General features: G+C 39.1%; 1 protein-coding gene and 1 pseudogene across 1 annotated transcript; both read right to left on the bottom strand.

Annotated features, from left to right (window-relative positions):
* Positions 1-1,285: 1,285 nt before the first annotated feature.
* Positions 1,286-2,893, bottom strand: LOC136218670 (1-aminocyclopropane-1-carboxylate oxidase homolog 1-like). The gene is made up of 2 exons (XM_066005702.1): positions 2,296-2,893; positions 1,286-2,011 (listed from the first exon to the last, which is right to left on the bottom strand). Exons 1-2 carry the CDS (start codon positions 2,820-2,822, stop codon positions 1,432-1,434), a joined length of 1,107 nt encoding a protein of 368 aa, XP_065861774.1. The 5' UTR covers positions 2,823-2,893; the 3' UTR covers positions 1,286-1,431.
* Positions 2,894-11,270: 8,377 nt separating this feature from the next.
* The window catches only part of LOC136217148 (1-aminocyclopropane-1-carboxylate oxidase homolog 1-like), a 48,093-nt pseudogene continuing 35,234 nt past the window's right edge, over positions 11,271-24,129 (bottom strand).

Raw genomic sequence — 24,129 nt, 5'->3', positions numbered from 1 at the left:
TATTTAGATTTTTTATCCAACTTTTAAAAAAATACAATATAATTTTTAATGTTTTTTTAAAAAATAATCATGTTTATTCGTATGGTTGTGATATAATATAAATTGTGGATGACATAATTTATGACTGAGAATATAATTTGATGAATTATTTTTCAAATTGATCAAACTTGTCAATGTTAGGGATAAATTTGACCTTTACACTATGCCAAAAACCCCTTCAGATGACGGTTAAAAACCGTCATCCCGCAAGATATAAATCTGTCACAGGGCTCACTGCCATTTGATGGTACTTCAGATGACGGTCACGTTCTGTCATCCGTAATACCCTCACATAACAGAAGATGAATCTGAACTAGAACTTGAATCTAAACTCATGGTGTAGGAACCAAGCAAGATGATAAAAAAACAAGATTGCCTTAAGCAATCAAGAAATCCAGCAGATGAATCTCTAGAAATAAGACAATTTGTTTCTTTAGCTAAAAACGAAGAACTCAATTTGATTTTCTAGAAGAAAACCAAAAGACAATAATTGATTCGACTTTTCAGATATAAATCGAAGAAATATGATAGAAATATGATTCATTTTCTCAGGTGAAAAACAAAGAAATAAGATTCATTTTCTTAGAAGAAAAATGAGAAACTAATGAGAGACTAGCACAAAGCGGTCTGACACCATAATAGAAGAACGAAGATCAAAGATTCTCATTGATAAAGAAGTTGAGATTACAGTGAAGAATATTGAAGAACAGAGATGAAGAGAAGGAGACAGAAGATCCTTTAAAAAATAATAAAAGGAAGAGCTAACCCTAAATAGAACACAACGTTCTTTATATATAAATACAAAAGACTAAAATACCCTTTAGGATTTCTGTTAGTGTTAGAGGCTAAAAACTTAAAACTTCCTAACCTAAAAGGATTTGATCCTTATCACTAAAAAAAACTAAACTTAACTGAATGCTACTTAATTGAATTGAACTGAACTGAATTTTACTGAAACTGAAATAATAATATAATCCTTTAAAAATAGCAATAGTTAAAATAAAAATCTTATAAAAATAATAATGGTTCTAATAATAATAATAATAATAATAATAATAAAAGTTATAATTATAATAAGTAATGATAAATTACTGAACTGGGATTGATACTGAAATTAAGTAATAAAGAACGTAAACATCTTTAATATTTTATAAGATACTACTTTTACTTTTATCTTTTCATTGTTAGTTATAAATTTCTTATAATTATGTTATAAAATCGCAACTAATATCTGTTTAAGTGTATGTAACAAAAGCAATCAAGGATTCATATGGTATTTGGGAGAATTTAGCATACATATGCAACAATAAATAATTGATATTTGTGAAGTGTATATATAATATATCAAACTCATTATTATGATATGGAAACTTAATTAAGTACATATGGTATCTATGTTTGCAATTTGAAATGTGTGAGTGCAGAAGTCCCATCTAGTCCTTTGGAATCATAGTATGTGACGAAGTCTTTGATAGTGGTTTGACAGTAAATGGGAGGATTATCTTGTGAAAGTAATTGTGGGATGGGCCCATACTTCCTTGTTGTTGGGTGAAGATGGGGAGTGAAAAAACATGCTACTGATAGTCTAGGACCCACATTATTCGCCAATACTCTGTGTTCCACACTTTTGAACTTGTCGTTTGATATAAGCTGTAAAAGATCTCCAATGTTGACTACCAGAGCTCCATGGAGGGGAGGAACATCAATCCAACAATTTTCATGAAATATTTGGAGTCCACCTATTTCGTCTTGAAGGAGAATAGTCAGGAAATCAGGGTCTGAATGTTTAGTGGTACCCATTGTCAGTTCAGGCTCAGGACATGCTGGATAATAATGACCCAACACTGCTTGCCCTTTCTCACAATCCAACTCTTTTAGATGCCCAGAATTCAATCCAAGTGCCTCCGATAGTAATTCAAACAAATTTCTCCCTAATTTCAACATCTCTTTTGAGTACTCCATTATCCCATCTCTGCAAGTTATATCGCTGTTTAAGGTAAGTACAAATTTATTCCTAACGTAAGAAATTATACAATTTTATCCATAACGTTTCTAGTCAAGATCAATTTTACTGCTACTAATAGAAAATTTAAATTTAAACTAATATATATACTCTTATTTTACTCGTTATTTAATTGTGTCAAACAATATGTCCTAATAAAAAATTAATTGGAAGTTGCAGTCTCGCGGATTTACCTGCAATCTGCCCGAATCTTTCAAACATCTAAAGTAGTAATTAATTAAGGAGGGATATACCTGCAAACCTGAGGCAAGTCTCGCGGATCAAGCGGGTCAGGTGTCATAACACAAAATAAAGTGTCCCTCCAATTGGCATACTTTGATGTGTACAAATCGAAATTACTCCCATACTTCACCTTCTTAGTAGATTCTCTAGTATAATAATTATCCTTAACCGCCTGTGGTAACTCGTGGAACCCACGGACCGCCTCTAAGGTCTCCTCCAGTACCCTGTTATCTATCCCATGGTTCACCAATTGGAAGAACCCTACCTCCTCTGCTGCCCGTTTCACTTCCTCCACCGCCTCTCTGCGCCGCTCTTTCATGTCCTTAAGGTCGATCACAGGAATTTTGAACTTAGCTTTTACATCTCTATTCTGCTTGCCGGTGATGAGGTCATCATCAGGTGGACGGATGAATATTTTGGGAATTTGAGTGATGCCCGAATCAACTATGCCTTTGACGCCAGATCTTGACTCGTCGAACCTTTTGAGTTCCGTGTAACGGTCATATGTCTTACTGGAGGAATCTCCGGTGACCACCATTTTGCTTCAACAAACTTCCTTTAATTAATAAAAATTCGTTTAAATGATATTTAATATCTCAATGGTATTTGTTGGTCAATTTTATGATATACACGTATCACTAGAACCTAAGTAACCTACCTACCACTCATTTTTTTCAATTCAGTGCCTAAATTACACTTACCACGTAACATCCCCTTACTAGAAGCAAAGTTAGAGTTCCCTTACTAGCACCGGCGACTACAAGTTGGTTAAGCCGATTTTACACCTGTGTCTATAATAATTTGTTTATTTTTTTTTTTTATGTTAAATCCAACTCGTTTAAATTTTTTTGTGTTGTATATATATTATTATCTGAGTGGTGTAAAGCCAATTTTTACATACCAATATAAAACTTTTCAAAATTAAATTTGATTTGGATTACAAAAGTAAAATTGAATCGTTTAAAACTTAGAGAAACTTATCGTCTATCAACGGAAATCCGGCCAAACTATTTTCTATTTTGGAATCAGAACACAAAAAATAGCTTTAAAGAAAAACCACCCTGACAGTCTTTCTTATCCTTTTTATCCACTTAAATAATATTTTTCATTTTTATTAAAAATAAATAAATGTTACCTAAATTTTGTATATATATTTATAAAAAAACAAACAAAAAAAAACGCAAAATAACATTAAAATAACATTAAAAGGAGCATGAAATCTGAAATTCGAATATAAATAAATTAAATTACATTAAACTAGTGTAAAATAATTAAAGTAACAACAACAACAATAACAAAGCCTTAGTCCCGAAATGATTCGGGGTCGGCTAACATGAACCATCATATAAAACCGTGAAATCAAGTCGTGTCAGTGACACAAATTCGCTCCCTCCACTCCGTCCTATCCACTACCATATTTTCCTCAATTCCCAATAAACTCATATCACTCTCTATCACTCTCCTCCAAGTTTGCTTAGGTCTTCCCCTACCCCTCACCACTACATCCCTTTGCCATTCTTCGGTTCTCATAACCGGCGCATCAAGCGCTCTACGTCTCACATGGCCAAACCACCTTAGTTGGTTTTCTCTCATTTTATTCTCAATAGATGTGACCCCTACTTTTGTCCTAATTATTTCATTACGCACCCGGTCCTTTCTCGTATGACCACACATCCATCTCAACATACGCATCTCCGCCACCGACATCTTATGGATGTGGCAGTGTTTCACTGCCCAACACTCCGTACCATATAACAATGCTGGTCTAATTGCCGTCCCGTAGAATTTTCCCTTCAATCTATTAGGCATGCCGGGATCACAAAGGAAACCCGTAGCACTCTTCCACTTCGACCAACCAGCTTTAATCCTATGAGCAACATCTCCATCTACTTCTCCATCCGTTTGGATAATAGATCCTAAATACCGGAAGCAATCCGAGGCCTGAACAACTCTCCCATCTAGGGTGATTGTCCCTGCCTCCCTAATCCTATGGCCGCTAAACTTACACTCCAAATATTCTGTCTTACTTCGACTCAACTTAAAGCCTCTAGATTCTAGAGTTTGTCTCCATAGTTTCAACTTCCTCTCCACTCCTTCTTTCGTCTCATCAACCAACACAATATCATCTGCAAACAGCATGCACCATGGTATACCATCTTGAAGTGAACTTGTTAGTTCATCCATAACGATGGCAAAAAGAAATGGGCTTAGTGCGGAACCTTGATGCACTCCAATCGTAATAGGAAACTCTTCAGTCTTCCCAACACTAGTACGTACACTCGTGCATACTCCCTCATACATGTCCTTTATGATGTCAATATATTTCCGCGAAATGCCTTTCCTTATCAGGGCCCACCAAAGTACTTCCCTTGGTACCTTATCATATGCTTTCTCCAAGTCAATGAAAACCATATGCAAGTCTTTCTTCTTATTTCGATAGTGCTCCATTAACTGTCTCATTAGATGGATGGCTTCCATAGTTGATCTTCCCGGCATAAAGCCAAACTGGTTTTCTGAGATCTTCACCGTCCTCCTTAGCCTTTGTTCGATCACTCGCTCCCAAAGTTTCATAGTGTGACTCATTAATTTGATTCTCCGATAGTTGGCATAATTTTGGACATCGCCTTTGTTCTTATACAAAAGGATTAAGATACTTTTCCTCCATTCTGATGGCATCTTATTGTTTCTCCTCCTTGAGATATTGCCAGATTTTAGTGTTCTCCTCCTGCAAACTTTGTTGCTGTTCCATAACCTTCATCTGAGCCGCCGAGTGAATGGCTTGGGTTTTCTGAAAACCCCGTATGGCGCTGAGGAGTTGCGCAGTCTTGTATGCTCCCTCCTCCTCGAGATCCACTTCCTCCATCAGTGGAGCCAGGTTCCTGGGAGAAATTGGGGTAGACAACGCAGGACGCGCCTCGCCGGTCATCGAGCTAGTTGCTGCTGCGCTCGGTCCTCCGGCGGGGGTGAGCTCAGTTGGTGTCTGCATCTCGTCGAATGTTTCAGAAAATCACTCGTAGTCCACGATCACCGCACCAAATAATTAGAGAATGCACTACAGTGATTCGGGCAGCCTTGGCGGATTCCCGCGGTTCTTGGTAATTGTCTCTGTTCGGGGAGCGGTCCCTGCGAACACTCCGACGATCAAGACAGTTAGATATTCAATGGGGATTAACAAAGGAAATATTCGAGAAGATGTGGGGTTACCCGGAAAGTCTATTCAAGAAGCACTCCCCCCTTTCCCTTCCCTTGGCAGGGGTATTTATAGGAGATCGGTGTGGGCTTTCGGGCCCTTGGGCCTAGTCTTGGGCCGGGATATATACATTCTGAATCATTTAGTAATTAATATTTTATAACAATTCGATAAGTATTTATCTGTTTTAATTAATCAATATTAATAGAGAATATTATTACTATAGTAAATAATTTAATTATTTGTTAATAGTATTACCATCAAAATATAATTTTTCGATGAAAAAGATGCATGACGAGACCATAAGTAGGTACACACAATTTACTGATTTAGGCAACAGTAACAGAAGAGATTAAATGTAGCAAATTGATTGGGTTGAGAATATATTATATATGAGCCCTATAAATATAGTATTATTGAATGCAACCTGATGATTCTGATTGACTCATTATCTTTGTCTGCTGAAGATTTCAATTCCTTGTTCTGCACTATTATTTCGACTCAATCCAAAGAAATCAGTGGCAAATTTATTATGGTCCTATGGAGTTGGTGGAAAGCTCGCAACGGCAAACTTTGGAAAAATGAGATTACAAGCTCCCGTCAGGTGGTTATTCGTGGAATGGATTGTCTATATAATTGGCTTGCAGCCTGCAACCTCAAACGTGATGTCCGTCCCAACATTCCCACTGATGCTGGTTGTCCGAAATGGCACCGCCCCCCTCTTGGCTCGGTCTGCTGTTGTTAGACGAGGTGTCGCGGCCTAATCTCCCGGGCGGACCGGGGGGTGGACAACCTCATGGCGACATAAGCGGTGATTGGCGCCGAAAGCAACCAATCGCGGAATCAAGCTGCTCGGCAGGACCGGAGCTCGGAGATATGGAAGAGTCGCCACCCACGAATGGGAAAATGAACACCGATCCCTTGCGGGAGACCGGTGTGGGTTCGGGAAACTTAGGTACGAGCCGAGAAGGCTAGCTCCTTTCCGGAAAAAGGCTACTAGGCACCCCGACATCGCCCGGTTATGAACCACCGGCCTCCTACTCAGCATGTTAGGCGATAACGGACTAATCGTATACTTCTTTAAGTTTAAAATTCATTTGAAACCCTTTTCTTTCTCTTTTTGGAAACCATTTTGAGCATATGATATTGAAAAGCCACATCAGTAAAGAATCACCCATTTATGTTTATACATACACAGAGAGGGGGAAAAAAGAAGTGATTTATTTACAACCGTATTTAAATGTTATGTTGTGTGTCTATTCTACATTAACTTATTTCCCCAAAACGATGTTTATTACATGGTTCGCACCTTAATCGCCGTTGGAACGATTTAGGTGCGTTTTAAAACCCCGTTTGATGAAGCTTACCCAAATCGCCGTTGGAACGACTCGAGTAATTGAAAACGTTAAAGTAAAAGCCTTTTAATAAGAAAACGTGGTTAAACATACAAGTCAATTTTATTTTGTACAAATTCATTAAGAAAGCGATTCAAAATCTCCATTATTAACAAAGAAAACGATTTTGATTACAATGTTCGCTTAATCCGTCGTTGGAACGGACTAAGGTTTTAAAACGTGGTGTTTTGAAGACGATTTGAAATATCAACCGAAATGACTCTATTTATCTACATTAGAGATCTAAGAAAGCTCATTAGCTTAAATAATTTAATTGAAAACTCTCTTTTTGTGACTTATTTTCCCCACTTATTTAATGGACTCTCTAACTATTATAATTACATCAATAAACACATTTAGGTCCAAAAATTAATTTTTCCAAGTGAAGCCCATTTGAAACATGGACTTATAAATGACCAAAAGAAATAAAGAAAATAATATAGATATATATTTACACATTTTAGCCCAAAAGACATAAAATAAGAGTAAAAGAAAATATACTATCTAATACATATATAAGAAAGAATAATGAAAATAATATATTTATACTTTAAACATAAGAAAATAGTGAATGAAATTCATAAATAAGAAAATAGCATTTATCACTCAAAATAATTTTATTTAACAATAATTAAGATAACCCAAATATACCCCAAAACTATATATATACATAACTAATATAATCATAATGTCAAAAAGACTATATGTTCATCCCCCAATATCTACTAATTATCTCCCAAAATGCCCAAGTAAATAACATTTAAAATAGAATTTAATGTAATTTAAATGAATAATAATAAAAAAGAAAGTAATATGTACATATACAAAAAATTAGAATAAAAATGGAATACCAATCTCCTAAAATAATTATATATGTTAAAGTTTTAAAACAATTTGAAAAGAATATATTACATAATTATATATGTATATACTAAGGATTAAAAGTCTAAAAGTTAAGAAAAAGGGACCGAAATGACATTTTTTACATTTTGGCAGATTTACCGATGGAAAATCCGTCGGTAAACAGCATTTAGTGACAGAATTGGCAAATTACAGCAGCACTCCAATATTTTCCAGATTTATTCAAAAGCTTTAAATTAAATCTAATTCAATCGTTTTGGGACTTCCGAACTACCAAAGATGGATCATAGTCGAACACGGAAGTTCCTAAAACGATGTTTTTATTTTAAAACGTTATTTGGAAACCTCTTTTAAATAAAAAACTTATAATTACAACATTTTCGATACCCGAACTACCTTTTTATCGGATCACGGTTCGTATTGGGATATCCAAAACGAGGTTTTTATTTTAAAACAAAACCGAATTTTATTTAACACGAAACGAAAATTAAATAAATACGTTAATTAAATAAAACGTGACAAAATAAATAAATAACTAAAGGAATAAAAACTATAGCATAAAAAAAATAAATAGAAGGAGAGAATAGATTAAATAAAATAAAGAGTCTAGTCCTCGGATAATACCTTTAATTCGGTATCTGACAGTCGAAGCCGATTGATTCCACGAACCGCGAGCTCCCGTTTTTTATGAAAAATTTAGTAAAAATTGAACTTAGGAAATTTAGAGATTTTCAATTTTAGGAAAAAAAAATGTTTTTTTCCCAAAAAATCCACTTCCTCTCTCTAGAAAAATATCTAGTGTAAGAAAGCTCTCCCCAAAAAATCACCCCTTCACCTTGGGATCCGTGCCCTTATATAGGGAAACGGATCCCGGAACAATGGGCGACGCCCAAAAAAAATTGGGCGTCGCCCATTGTGGTTGGGCGGCCGCCCAACCTAGTGTTGGGCTACCGCCCAACCTTGTTGGGCGGCCGCCCAACAATGTTGGGCGATCGCCCAACTTTCGTTGGGCGATCGCCCAACGGCGTTGGGCGAGCGCCCAACGCGAGGTTGGGCGCCCGCGTCCAACCCTCGTCGGGCGTTCGCCCGACGTGGTTGGGCATTCGTCCGACGTGGTTGGGTGCCCGCCCGGCGACCCTCGGGGCGTGCCCCGCGCCGTCGGACGCGTGCACTCCGTGGCCGCCGAGCGCGCGTTCCGCGCAGCTAGACGCTCGCACGTCGCGGCCGCCGAACGCGCGCCCCGCGCTGCCAGGCACGTGTGCTCAACGGCCCACGAGGGCGCGCACCGCCAGCGATCCCAGGCATTGCTCGTGCGTCGAGAGCGTGCCACTCGCGGTGCGTCCGACGGACGCCGCGCGCACGTCTCGAGCCGTCAAGCGGGCGTTCGACCATCGTCGTCCGTGCAGGATGCCGTTGTGTGCCCGCGCCGTGCCGTTAATTTTCCTCAGCTTATTATTCTTTATATATTTTTCAAAACTTCCGGAATCAATCGCTTCGACCGTCTTGTTTCAGGTTTTCGTCACAGGTCCTCCGACTCGGTGTCTACAGTTGCCCCTACTTTTCTATTTTGACAGTGATGTGTGTGGTTCGAAAACGTTTTTGCTAACGTAACACATGCAATGTAAAACATATAAAAGTAAAAGACACGTAACGAGTAGGAGGAAACATACCTGACCTTTGCGCTGCGCGCTCCGGCGTTGCTCTCTGACTGCATCAGACTCTGCTTCGGGCTGCACCCTAGTTCACGACCGCGGGAATAATGGCTAAATAGCTACCCTAGTTTACGACCGCGGGGATAATGGCTAAACAGCTACCCTATTTCAAGATTGCGGGGATAATGGCTAAATAGCTACCCTGATTTACGACTGCGGGGATAATGGCTAAATAGCTACCCTATTTTAAGATTGCGGGGATGATGGCTAAACAGCTACCCTGGTTTACGACTGCCGGGATGATGGCTAAACAGCTACCCTGGTTTACGATTGCGGGGATGATGGCTAAACAGCTACCCTGGTTTACGACTGCGGGGATAATGGCTAAACAGCTACCCTATTTCAAGATTGCGGGGATAATGGCTAAACAGCTACCCTATTTCAAGATTGCGGGGATAATGGCTAAACAGCTACCCTATTTCAAGATTGCGGGGATAATGGCTAAACAGCTACCCTATTTCAAGATTGCGGGGATAATGGCTAAACAGCTACCCTGATTTACGACTGTGGGGATAATGGCTAAACAGCTACCCTATTTCAAGATTGCGGGGATAATGGCTAAACAGCTACCCTATTTCAAGATTGCGGGGATAATGGCTAAACAGCTACCCTATTTCAAGATTGCGGGGATAATGGCTAAACAGCTACCCTATTTCAAGATTGCGGGGATAATGGCTAAACAGCTACCCCATTTCAAGATCGCGGGGATAATGGCTAAACAGCTACCCTAGTTTACGATCTTAGGTAAATATGGCTCAAAAGCAACTCCGGTCTGCGACCATGAGTCAGATGGCTCAAAAGCAACTCCGATCTGCGACCGTGAGTCAGATGGCTCAAAAGCAACTCCGGTCTGCGACCGTGAGTCAGATGGCTCAAAAGCAACACTTTTTTCATCCCTAGGAACCTGTTGCACCACTTCCTCTAAGTCATCCCAAAAAGCTTGTCTTATAGACACATCTAATCCTATTTGTGGCGCATATGCACTAATGAAATTCACAACCTTATCCCCTATCACTAGCTTAACACTCATAATTTTATCGCTCTTCCTAGACACCGCTACTACATCATCAATATACTCCCTATCAATAAGAACACCTACTCCATTTCTACCATTATCCTTTCCTGAGTACCAAAGCTTATAACCCCAAGGAGTTATCTCTCTAGCCTTGCCTCCAACCCACTTGGTTTCTTGTAGGCACAGTATATTTATTCTCCTCCTCTTCATAACATCTACAATTTCAGCTAATCTTCCTGTCAAAGAACCTATGTTCCATGTCCCAAAGCGTAACCTACTACCCTTACCCTTACCCCTACCATTACCGTGGACTAGCTTATTTACCCGCAACCCTTGTATATTTGACACCACCCCCGGGTCCTGGGGTGGCGCGCCGCTTCGGGGCGACGACCTAGCAACCCTTGCACATTTATCACTACACCCGGGTCTAGGAAGTGCAGCGCGTCGCTGAGTAGGGAACGCCCCAACGACATTTATATTATGGTTCATGTCATAAGATGTGGCTAAGTTTTACGCTGGCCGCCACAAACCTACCGCAACCCTCCTCCTTTGTCCGGGCTTGGGACCGGCTGTAAAGGCCACCAAGTGACCCTCACAGGCGGAGTTAATAATTAAAGTAGAAGATGAAAATATAAAAAATGAAGAACATATATGAAAGGCAAAGGAGTTATTTTGTTATGGATGCATATCCTAGAGTTGTGATTGAACAGAGAGAGTTACGAAAAGCTCATCTATAATATAATTAAAACATGAATAAGGTAAGGCCTCATCTGTATGAAATAAACAAACAGTCTTAAGGTAAGAAGCCATTTGATTACAATGATATCTTGAAATAGTGTAAAGCAGTTATACCATCAAGTCCTTTGTGATAATAGTATGCCAAAAAGTCCTTGACATTTGTTTCTCTGTACATATATTCTTTCTGTATCCTCAGGAGGACCATGTGCCACTGATATTCTTGGACCTTCTTTTCTTGTTATCACTCCGTGTTGTGAGCTTTTCAACTTGTCATTTGAGATCAACTGCAATGCATCCATTCAATTAACATTATTAATTCATTAATTAGGTAATTCATTAATTAAGAATACATATATAATTACCTTACCTGTAATAAATCTCCAAGGTTTATGAAAAGAGCTCCAGGAGTAGGGGTAACATCAACCCAGTGGTTTTGGTACTAGACTTGAAGGCCACCAATTTGGTCTTGTTAGAAAACTACTATCAGAATGGCTTGAAGTTCCCATTGTCATCTCTAGTTCTGGACAACATGGATAATAATGACCCAATAAAAAAAAAAATCCATTCGCACAACCTTTTTCTTTAAGGTAATCCGCTTTCAGCCCCAAACCTTCCGACACCAACTCTAATACTTTCTCTGCTAATCTCCTTACCTCTTTTGAATAATCCAACATAATATCTCTGCCAAATTCTAACTCATATCATTTTCAAGGGATAACTAACTTAACTTGTGAATTTAATAAAAAATTCAATTTCATACCTACAAACTTCCGACAAGTCTTCTGGATTGGGTGAACGAGGAGCCAGAACGCAACTAAGTGTATCCCTCCAATTACAAGGTGTTTCACTATACAGATCGAAATTGGAATTGTAATACACCATCTTTCTTGTATACTCCCTTGAGTATACTTTTTTCTTCTCTTCATTATCTTGCTCATGGAATTTCCGAATCATCTAAAACCCTTACGGATATACCGTGATTCACCACCTGGAAAAATCCCCATTTCCGGCAAGCATCTCCCTATAGAGAAGAAGAAGTTGTGTTTATTCACTTTGGAAGAGAGGTATAAATAGAGTTTACAACCCTAAACTGTGCAGTTAAGATAAGCTAGAGATAATAACTAATTACAGGATAAATACAGAATATAATTTGAATAAATATCATAACAGAAAATGACTAAGTCAATCCTTATCACGCCCCCTCAAAATGGGCGGCCAGGAAGAAAGACCAATTTTGTGAATTAAGACAACAAAGGTGGAGCGTGGCAGCGGTTTTGTAAGGGCGTCCGCAATCTGATCAGATGTGTAGACATAGGCAACACGCAGAAGACCAGACTGCACATTTTCACGAACAAAATGGTAGTCTAAAGCAAGGTGCTTCATCTTCGAATGAAAAACGGGATTAGCACAGAAATATGTAGCTCCTACATTATCACAATATATAACAGGAGCAGCAGCAGATGACAAGCCTAACTCTTGAAACAAATTGTGCAACCATAATACCTCAGCTGTTGCGCCAGCGACAACTCGGTATTTTGCCTCCGTGGAGGACCGTGCTCGTGTACGTTGTTTCCGAGATGTCCAGGAGATAGGATTCTTCCCAAGGTACACAATGTATGCTGTAGTTGAAATGTAATCATCCTGATCACGAGCCCAATCCGCGTCAGAGAAAGCATGGAGTTGGAGTGGAGAGTCTTTGTGAAGAACTAAGCCCGTATTTAATGTGCCATTTAAGTAGCGTAGAAGGCGCTTCAAGGCAAGCATGTGATCCTTGGTTGGACGGTGCATGTACTGAGCCAATTTATTCACAGTGAAGGCAACATCTGGTCGAGTTAAGCTAAGATACTACAAGCTGCCAATCAATGCACGAAACTCAGCGGGATCTGGAATAGATGTGCCTGTCAATGTCATTGGAGGGTGAGTGGCTTGAGGAGTGGCAACAGGTTTAGAATCATCCATTTTAGCTCTGCATAGAATATCAGAAATATATTTGCTTTGACTTAAGAACAAGCCATTGGGATGAGGAAGAACTTCAACTCCAAGAAAATAAGAGGGTGTGCCCAAATCTTTAAGAGAAAAACGAGATGAGAAGGTTCTTATGAAAGCTTCAAGAACAGATGGAGCATTACTTGTAACTATTATATCATCAACGTATACCAGGAGATATATAATGGAGCCTTTTGAATGAAGAGTAAACAAAGAAGAGTCTGAAACTGAATTTTTGAATCCCGTCTCAAGCAAAAAATTTCGCAACTCATGATACCAGGCTCTTGGGGCTTGCTTAAGTCCATATAGAGCCTTATTCAATTTGCACACATAATTCGGATGAACAGAGTCACTGTACCCTGGAGGTTGAGATATGTAAACTTCATCAGTGAGAGTACCCTGCAAAAAAGCATTGTTAATGTCAAGTTGCCGTAGGGGCCAACCTTGACTCACAACAAGAGACAAAATCAATCGCACAGTAGCTGGCTTGACAACGGGACTGAAAGTCTCATTGTAATCAAGACACGGGCATTGATGGAAATCCCTAGCCACAAGACGGGCTTTGTACTGAATAATCTTTCCATTTGAGTCGTGTTTGATGCGAAAAATCCATTTACATCCAACAACATTTTGAGATACAGAAGGTGAAACAAGATTCCAAGTCAGAATCAGCTACCTGAACATGAAGGGTAAGTTTATTGATGGGTTTGCTGATATTGTTTCGGAGACGAGTGACCATTGGGTGATTGGGATGAATTGAAGAGGAGGGTGGAGATGGAGATGAAGTGGCGGACTGATTTGGAGAGGAAGTGACAGACCTATTTGGAGAGGAAGAAGCAGATTGATTTAGACAGGAAGCGACAGACTGATTTGGAGAGGAATTTACAGACCTATTTGGAGATGAAGTGGCGGACGGAGTGGGAGAGGAATTGATAGACACACGCAGAGAGGAAGAATTTGAGGATGAGGACTTTGTAGGAGCTGTGGTGGAATGAGAAGGTGAATTCTGGTTTGGGAAAACAGGAGATATTTGAGACTCCGAGCTAGAAGAAACAATAGGTGGAGAGCAAACTGATTTTAATGGAACTGTAAAAGGACACCATTCTTCTAGTAATTGAGGAATAGGAGGAGATGGCGAGGTAAGAGATGAATAGGGAAATTGAGTTTCAACAAATTGAACATGGCGAGAGGTATATATTTTAGAGGACTGTGGATCAAGAAAGTAATAAGCACTTTGAGTGGGTGAATAACCTATAAAGATACAAGGAGTAGATTTAGATTCCAGTTTATACTTATTGTAAGGTTTTAACCACGGATAGCATAAGCATCCAAAGCTGCGAAGCTTGTGATAGTTTGGAGGTTTGCCAAAAAGGCGAAGATAGGGAGAATCATTGTTTAATGTCAAGGTAGGGAGGCGGTTAATAAGGTAGACAGTTGTTGCATAAGCATTTGACCAGAATTTTAATGGCATAGAAGCATGAGTCAGAAGAGTAAGACATATTTCGACAATATGACGATGTCGTCTTTCAGAATATCCATTATGTTGAGGAGTATGAGGAGGTGTGGTGAGTTGGAGATGTCATTAATGGCGAGATAATCTTTTAGAGCCTCATATTCGCCACCATTATCGGAGTATAAGTTAATAATAGGAAGGTGGAAATATTTCTCAACCAAGGCCTTATAACGAATAAAAATATTGTGTGTATCAGATTTTTGTTTGAGGGGATAGAACCATATGTATTTAGTATAGTGATCAACGAATATGAGATAGTACTTGTACCCATCATGAGAATAAAGAGGAGCTGTCCAAAGATCAGTATATATATATATTGAAGAGGAGCATTGGAATTTATAGTTGAAATAGAAAATGGAAGCTGATGACTTTTATTGCAAGCACATGAATTACAATCTAAGGTGGAAAGACTAGAAACATTTAAATTATTTGTAGAAATAAGATGTCGAAAAACTTTGAGAGACGAGTGACCCAAGCGATGATGCCAATCAAGGGAGTGGACAATGGAGCTAGTGAAGACACGAGGAATACTGGGCTGAATTTCATAGACACCTGATGTAGTTTGACCCTGAAAAAGGAATGCCCCCGCTTTGACATCCTTCACACGAAAAGAATTGGGTAAGAATTCAATACAGACATCGTTATCAATACAAAATTGAGAGATGGAAATAATGTTCTTGGAGATGGAGGGTACGTAAAGTACATTGTTCAGTTTAAGAGGTGAAGAAGAATGAAAAAGGGAAAGACAACCAGTGTGAGAGATTTTTAAACCTGTACCATCGCCAATTATGAGTTCCTCAGTACCATCATAGGGAGCATGGAGAGCCAAATTCTGGAGATCATTCGTGACATGATGTGAGGCACCACTGTCAAGCAACCATGTGGATGAAGAAGGAGAGTCAAGCATATGAGCAGTATTTGCTTGTGGTATAAACCTGTGACTGATAGGGGTCAAAAAACCCTATCTTTGGGTACGGTTTTAGAACGGTTTTTAGCGTTATTTAGTTAATAAGCGAGCAATTCTCGCATTTAAATGCTTTTGTGTGAGTTAGTTAGAAATTGGAAATGTTTCATTTACTTTTCGTTGTTTAGGCTCGTTTTATGATCAATTTAGGAAAACGCGGCCAAAATGTCATGCATATTATAATTCCGTTATCTTTTGAAGCTAATTGATCCGTCAAAAGTCGCACCAAACGAAGCGTTTGCTCAAAATAAGCGATTGGCGGGTCAATTTAGCCTTTGGACTAATGTTGTTTGGAGTTTATGTGCGTGTGCAGGTTAAAACATGATCAATTTCAGGCAAAAATCGTGTCTCGGGGACCCCCGGCAGTCGCTCGGTGAATTGAGCATCGGTGAGCAGCCCAGGCGCTGCTCGACGCGCAGCCCGAGCGCTGCTCGGCGAGCAGCCCAGGCGCTGCTCGGCGAGCTGCCCAGGCGCTGCTCGGTAAGCTGCCCAGGCACTGCTCGGGCACTGCTCCTGCTCGCCGAGCAGGCTGTGCCTGCTCGCGACGAGTAGTGCCTGCTCTCTGCTCGGCGAGTAGACCTGCGGGAATTGGTCAAAAAGACCAATTCCGCCCCCACGACTCCACGATCGGCCCCACGACTTCCTACCTGCATAAGGACACGAAATAGGTCATCAAAAGGGCCCGAGCCACGCCTATAAATAGGATTTTTCCAATGTAATTAGGCATCTTTCATTATTTGTAAATTACTTTAGCTTTCCCCTTGAATTTCCTCTCCATCTCCTCCATCTTCTTCGACCTCCATTGAAGCTCCTTCAAAGCTGTTCTCGAGGAATATTCAAGGTCCGTCCTTAAGACCTAGGAAGCCGATTGCAGAGTAGACAGGTTCCTTGAAAGGGATTTTCGTATCTCCTTTTACTTTACTTTGTTTGTACTCTTTGATACAATCTATGAATCCTAGGCTAATTGTATCCTGTGACATTATTCTTCATCTTTAATAATACTTTAGCTCTTATTTTGTTCTATGCTTATTGATTTAAACTTTGTCTTACGCTTTATTCAATTGGTTTAACTCATTCAAAAGCCCCAAAATCGAGTAGGCACATATTGTGAACTGAATCTGACCTAGTCAGAGCCTAGGAGATTGACGACCTCTTAGTTGATTAAGCCCAAATTGCTGAGCCTTAGACCTAGTTTCGGCCTTACAAGGGAATCGCGCACTAGGAACTTCAGGAGGGTAAGTAGGGTTAATCGCCTTGAATACAAGTGATTTAGATTAGGTTTTTAATCAATAGACCTAATAACCTAACTTCATTATTATCGTTCATACCATGTTCCTTCGGGTAATTGCATTAGTGAAAGATCAATTAGGAGTAGTTTAACTTAGTTAGGAGTAGTTTAACTTAATTAGGCGTAGAATAACTTAGTTAGAACTAGTATAACTTAGCTAGGAGTAGCGTAATTCAACCTAGGAGTAGATTAACTTAAACAAACAAATTCAAAACCCACAAAGCCTAGATAACACCTGAGACTAAGTAATTCGATACTTGTGGTAAATAAGTCCTGTGGATTCGATACCTGGACTTTCCAGATTTATTACTTGATAACGACGGGGTACACTTATCCCTTAGTGAGTCTCGCGGTGCGACTGCCGTGAGGCATATCAAGTTTTTGGCGCCGTTGCCGAGGATTTATTTCTTCTGCAATATCGAACCAAAGGTTTATTTGTTAGTTTAGGCATTCGCTGTGAATACCCTTGTTTATATCGTTATATCGTTTATACTTGTTTATACATATACCTGTTTATACATATACTTGTTTATATACAATTCGTTTGTGAATATCTTTGTTTATATCGTCTATACTTGTTGATATATAATTTCTTTATACTCTTCTATACTTGGTCATATCTGTATACTGTTACTTATCAACTTTTGTGCTAGAACTTCACTTTTTCTCAGCATTCTCTGATCAATGAATTGGCAAGAAAAAGTAGAGTGGCAAGCTCAAAAGTTTACTATCCCATCAAGACCATACATTCATGCCCTGGAGAATGAGGCTCCCAATCCCTCCATGGCCGACTTAAATAAGAAAATGGATATCTTGATGGCGAAACTGAGCCTCAATCACCAAGGGTTTGTTAATGAGCACAGGGAAAACAAATTGGGAATGTTTCCTTACGAACAAGCAAGCCAAGTTCCTCCACAACCCTCTAGCTCACGAGATGAGGTGTTGTCCCTTTTGAAAGGAATATCAGCCCGACTTACAATCAATGAGGAGGTTTGCAAGGACTTGAGCAACCAATTGGCTCAAATAAACCATGAGATGCAAGAGCACTCCCGAGATGCCCTCCCAAGCATAAAGGAAAACATAGAAATCCCACAAAGGGAATCAGCTCAAGCCATCTCTTTGAGGAATGACGAAAAGGTAGAACCAAGTCCACTGTCACATGCATCACTCAAGGTAAGTGAAGAACCGGAAGCGGTAAGCAACCCCGGTTCAAAATCTGAAATTCTAAATCATGTGATAGAAATAAATGATCAAATCGAAGCTTGTGTATATCAACTACCTTTTCCTCAAAAGTTAGAAAAGTTTGGATTTACTCCTTGTTCAGAAGTTTTCATTCTCTTCGACCTACCAAGAGAATCCAAAAGGGAGCAAACCAAACTTTTTCATAATATGTTTAAATTCGGCCTCCTACTTTCATTAAACTTATTTGAGGCTCTTAATCCGTTTTGTAGGTACGGGTTATTTGTTAAGGAGTTCGAGTTCCTAACGCGAGTAGAAGCATACACCAAGGCGGGAATTCTATGTCGAGCTCACCGACTATAACGTAGCACTTCTTGGGAGGCAACCCAAGTTTTAATAAAACTTTTCAGGTTTATTTTGTTTATATTATACATTGATATTTTAGTTTAGTTCTTTAGTTTTATTTTATTTTATTTTATTTTATTTTATTTTATTTTTATTTTTTTTAAGTGTTCAGGTTTAAAATAAAATTAAAAAAAAATAAAAATAAAAATTTGGCCTCAGGAGGCCCAGCTCGGGCGAGCTGGGCACTGCCGCCCAGCTCGGCGAGCAGGGCCCAACTCGCCGCGAGCTGGGCACTGCCGCCCAGCTCGGCGAGCTGGGCGCTGGCGCACAGACCGCCGCTAGGCACTGCGCCCAGCCCGCCGCTGGGCCCTGCGCCCAGCCCGCTGCTCGGCCGAGATAAGCAACGGTTCGGGATTTTTTCCCGAACGGAGCTAAAATAAATAAATAAATAAATAAATAAAAATAAAAATAAAAAAATTGGCACCGCAAATCATCAAATTTTTTGCGATTGCGATAAAATCAGTAAGTTGTCTTCTCCACCCTAACTTTTTGCACTTGTACTTTATGGTTTGTGATGCAATGTTGGAACTTATTGTATATTTTTAGTGTGAGGAGGAGGGGTAGACAAACTTACAAAAATTGTATAATTTTTTTAAATTTTTGTTGCGTCGTGTCTAGTTTAGTTTAGCGTTTTCGGGTTTTATTTATGTTTTCGCATATTTAGGATCTAAAACCGTGAACCTCCTTTGAATCTAAACTTCGCTATTTGTCCTTGAGGGCTGAGAACCGAATCTAAGATTGCATGACAACTAGTTTAGGTGTAGGACACAATCCTTGTATCTGTAAAAGCATGAGCTAAAGTTTGCATTTAGACCCTACTTTTGAAGAAATGCTAAAATCATTACTTAGGTAGATAACTTAAGAATTGAAGGCATGTGATATTAAACTTGAGTTTGGGGAGAACTAGTAAACACAAAATTGAAACCCAAAGAATTGTGAGTTGAATTTGAGCCTAAGAGCGAACATCAAAAAGCTCTTTTTCTTGACATTTTTGTGTGAATGCTTTGACTTGTGGAAAGATTACAGATTTTGCACCTAATACTGTGTTGAACCTACATGCAATGATTTGAGATGATAAACGATGAATCAGCCTCATTAGAATTAACTCTTTTCTTTACCTTATTTTCTCTTTTTCATCCACTCTAGGAAGCCCCTTTGAGCCTATATTTTTGTAGTTTATAGATTTTTCTTTCGTTCTAACCCAATTTTTGCAAACCATCATTTGGTTTGCTACTTAACCCTAAGTTTTTGTAAAGCTCACATCGAGCCTTTGTCGTTCTAGCGCTTTATCTTTGTTTATGGCATCATAGTAGCAAGCCAAAAGGCTAAAAAGTGAATGAGCATCACTATCCCAAAAAGAAAAAAAAGGGAAAAAGAAAAAAAAAGAAAAAGAGAAAAACAGAAAAAGAAAAGAAAAGAAAAGAGACGAACAAAAAGGGGAGAACTTCATTCCCCAGTTCTTAAAATCAAAACGTCTCAAGAAAACGTCCTAAAAAGAGAATAATGAATGAATAAAAAGCTCAGTCACTTCATATTTGCTAAAGCCATTTGAACTTTGTTTTTCTAGTGCTGGAACTATTAACCCTTGTTGTACCTTTAACCCTCTAACCACATTACAACCCCAATTCGAGGCTGTTTTTGATATCATCGTAGTTATATAGCATAGTAGAGGAACTCGGATGAACGTGCAAAATCCACGTAATCCTAAGCAAGAACATAAGCCGAGAGTAAACACTTTAGCCACCAAAATTGTGTGAAATGAGTGAACTACCTATGGTGAGGTGTTTTACTTAGCGATCCCCTCAAGCTCGTTTAATTGAACATATGTCCTATTTCTTAAAACATATGACCTATGATAATTGAAATGCGGCTTTTGGATATCGTGTCTCTACTTTGTATTTCCCAATGCATGTAATTATAGATGCTCGAAATTGTGTCAAGCACCTAGTCAAAACGGGAGGTTTTCTAGCTTGCTTGTGATTGCGGGTTTACTTTTTTAATTTACTTGGGGACAAGTAAAGTTTTAAGTGCGAGGAGGTTTGATAGGGGTCAAAAACCCCTATCTTTGGGTACGGGTTTAGAACGGTTTTTAGCGTTATTTAGTTAATAAGCGAGCAATTCTCGCATTTAAATGCTTTTGTGTGAGTTAGTTAAAAATTGGAAATGTTTTATTTACTTTTCGTTGTTTAGGCTCGTTTTATGATCAATTTAGGCAAATATGGCCAAAATGGCATGCATATTATAATTCCGTTATCTTTTGAAACTAATTGATCCGTCAAAAGTCGCACCAAACGAAGCGTTTGCTCATAATAAGCGATTGGCGGGTCAATTTAGCCTTTGGACTAATGTTGTTTGGAGTTTATGTGCGTGTGCAGGTTAAAACATGATCAATTTCAGGAAAAAATCGTGTCTCGGGGACCCCCGACAGTCGCTCGGCGAATTGAGCATCGGTGAGCAGCTCAGGCGCTGCTCGGCGCGCAGCCCGGGCGCTGCTCGGTGAGCTGCCCAGGCACTGCTCGGGCTACCAGCAGTGCCTGCTCGGCGAGCAGACCTGCGGGAATTGGTCAAAAAGACCAATTCCGCCCCCACGACTCCACGATCGGCCCCATGACTTCCTACCTGCATAAGGACACGAAATAGGTCATCAAAAGGGCCCGAGCCACGCCTATAAATAGGATTTTTCCAATGTAATTAGGCATCTTTCATTATTTGTAAATTACTTTAGCTTTCCCCTTGAATTTCCTCTCCATCTCCTCCATCTTCTTCGACCTCCATTGAAGCTCCTTCAAAGCTGTTCTCGAGGAATATTCAAGGTCCGTCCTTAAGACCTAGGAAGCCGATTGCAGAGTAGACAGGTTCCTTGAAAGGGATTTTCGTATCTCCTTTTACTTTACTTTGTTTGTACTCTTTGATACAATCTATGAATCCTAGGCTAATTGTATCCTGTGACATTATTCTTCATCTTTAATAATACTTTAGCTCTTATTTTGTTCTATGCTTATTGATTTAATCTTTGTCTTACGCTTTATTCAATTGGTTTAACTCATTCAAAAGCCCCAAAATCGAGTAGGCACATATTGTGAACTGAATCTGACCTAGTCAGAGCCTAGGAGATTGACGACCTCTTAGTTGATTAAGCCCAAATTGCTGAGCCTTAGACCTAGTTTCGGCCTTACAAGGGAATCACGCACTAGGAACTTCAGGAGGGTAAGTAGGGTTAATCGCCTTGAATACAAGTGATTTAGATTAGGTTTTTAATCAATAGACCTAATAACCTAACTTCATTATTATCGTTCATACCATGTTCCTTCGGGTAATTGCATTAGTGAAAGATCAATTAGGAGTAGTTTAACTTAGTTAGGAGTAGTTTAACTTAATTAGGCGTAGAATAACTTAGTTAGAACTAGTATAACTTAGCTAGGAGTAGCGTAATTCAACCTAGGAGTAGATTAACTTAAACAAACAAATTCAAAACCCACAAAGCCTAGATAACACCTGAGACCAAGTAATTCGATACTTGTGGTAAATAAGTCCTGTGGATTCGATACCTGGACTTTCCAGATTTATTACTTGATAACGACGGGGTACACTTATCCCTTAGTGAGTGTCGCGGTGCGACTGCCGTGAGGCGTATCAAGTTTTTGGCGCCGTTGTCGGGGATTTATTTCTTCTGCAATATCGAACCAAAGGTTGATTTGTTAGTTTAGGCATTCGCTGTGAATACCCTTGTTTATATCGTTATATCGTTTATACTTGTTTATACATATACCTGTTTATACATATACTTGTTTATATACAATTCGTTTGTGAATATCTTTGTTTATATCGTCTATACTTGTTGATATATAATTTCTTTATACTCTTCTATACTTGTTCATATCTTTATACTGTTACTTATCAACTTTTGTGCTAGAATTTCACTTTTTCTCAGCATTCTCTGATCAATGAATTGGCAAGAAAAAGTAGAGTGGCAAGCTCAAAAGTTTACTATCCCATCAAGACCATACATTCATGCCCTAGAGAATGAGGCTCCCAATCCCTCCATGGCCGACTTAAATAAGAAAATGGATATCTTGATGGCGAAACTGAGCCTCAATCACCAAGGGTTTGTTAATGAGCACAGGGAAAACAAATTGGGAATGTTTCCTTACGAACAAGCAAGCCAAGTTCCTCCACAACCCTTTAGCTCACGAGATGAGGTGTTGTCCCTTTTGAAAGGAATATCAGCCCGACTTACAATCAATGAGGAGGTTTGCAAGGACTTGAGCAACCAATTGGCTCAAATAAACCATGAGATGCAAGAGCACTCCCGAGATGCCCTCCCAAGCATAAAGGAAAACATAGAAATCCCACAAAGGGAATCAGCTCAAGCCATCTCTTTGAGGAATGACGAAAAGGTAGAACCAAGTCCACTGTCACATGCATCACTCAAGGTAAGTGAAGAACCGGAAGCGGTAAGCAACCCCGGTTCAAAATCTGAAATTCTAAATCATGTGATAGAAATAAATGATCAAATCGAAGCTTGTGTATATCAACTACCTTTTCCTCAAAAGTTAGAAAAGTTTGGATTTACTCCTTGTTCAGAAGTTTTCATTCTCTTCGACCTACCAAGAGAATCCAAAAGGGAGCAAACCAAACTTTTTCATAATATGTTTAAATTCGGCCTCCTACTTTCATTAAACTTATTTGAGGCTCTTAATTCGTTTTGTAGGTACGGGTTATTTGTTAAGGAGTTCGAGTTCCTAACGCGAGTAGAAGCATACACCAAGGCGGGAATTCTATGTCGAGCTCACCGACTATAACGTAGCACTTCTTGGGAGGCAACCCAAGTTTTAATAAAACTTTTCAGGTTTATTTTGTTTATATTATACATTGATATTTTAGTTTAGTTGTTTAGTTTTATTTTATTTTATTTTATTTTATTTTTATTTTTTTTAAGTGTTCAGGTTTAAAATAAAATTAAAAAAGCTGGGCGCTGGCGCCCAGCCCGCCGCTAGGCACTGCCGCCCAGCCCGCTGCTCGGCCGAGATAAGCAACGGTTCGGGATTTTTTCCCGAACGGAGCTAAAATAAATAAATAAATAAATAAATAAAAATAAAAATAAAAAAATTGGCACCGCAAATCATCAAATTTTTTGCGATTGCGATAAAATCAGTAAGTTGTCTTCTCCACCCTAACTTTTTGCACTTGTACTTTATGGTTTGTGATGCAATGTTGGAACTTATTGTATATTTTTAGTGTGAGGAGGAGGGGTAGACAAACTTACAAAAATTGTATAATTTTTTTAAATTTTTGTTGCGTCGTGTCTAGTTTAGTTTAGCGTTTTCGGGTTTTATTTATGTTTTCGCATATTTAGGATCTAAAACCGTGAACCTCCTTTGAATCTAAACTTCGCTATTTGTCCTTGAGGGCTGAGAACCGAATCTAAGATTGCATGACAACTAGTTTAGGTGTAGGACACAATCCTTGTATCTGTAAAAGCATGAGCTAAAGTTTGCATTTAGACCCTACTTTTGAAGAAATGCTAAAATCATTACTTAGGTAGATAACTTAAGAATTGAAGGCATGTGATATTAAACTTGAGTTTGGGGAGAACTAGT

Source organism: Euphorbia lathyris, chromosome 2 (genome assembly GCF_963576675.1).
Source record: "Euphorbia lathyris chromosome 2, ddEupLath1.1, whole genome shotgun sequence".
NCBI lineage: Eukaryota > Viridiplantae > Streptophyta > Magnoliopsida > Malpighiales > Euphorbiaceae > Euphorbia > Euphorbia lathyris.
Note: the sequence above shows the minus strand (reverse complement) of the source record. Positions and strands in the feature narration are given on the sequence as shown.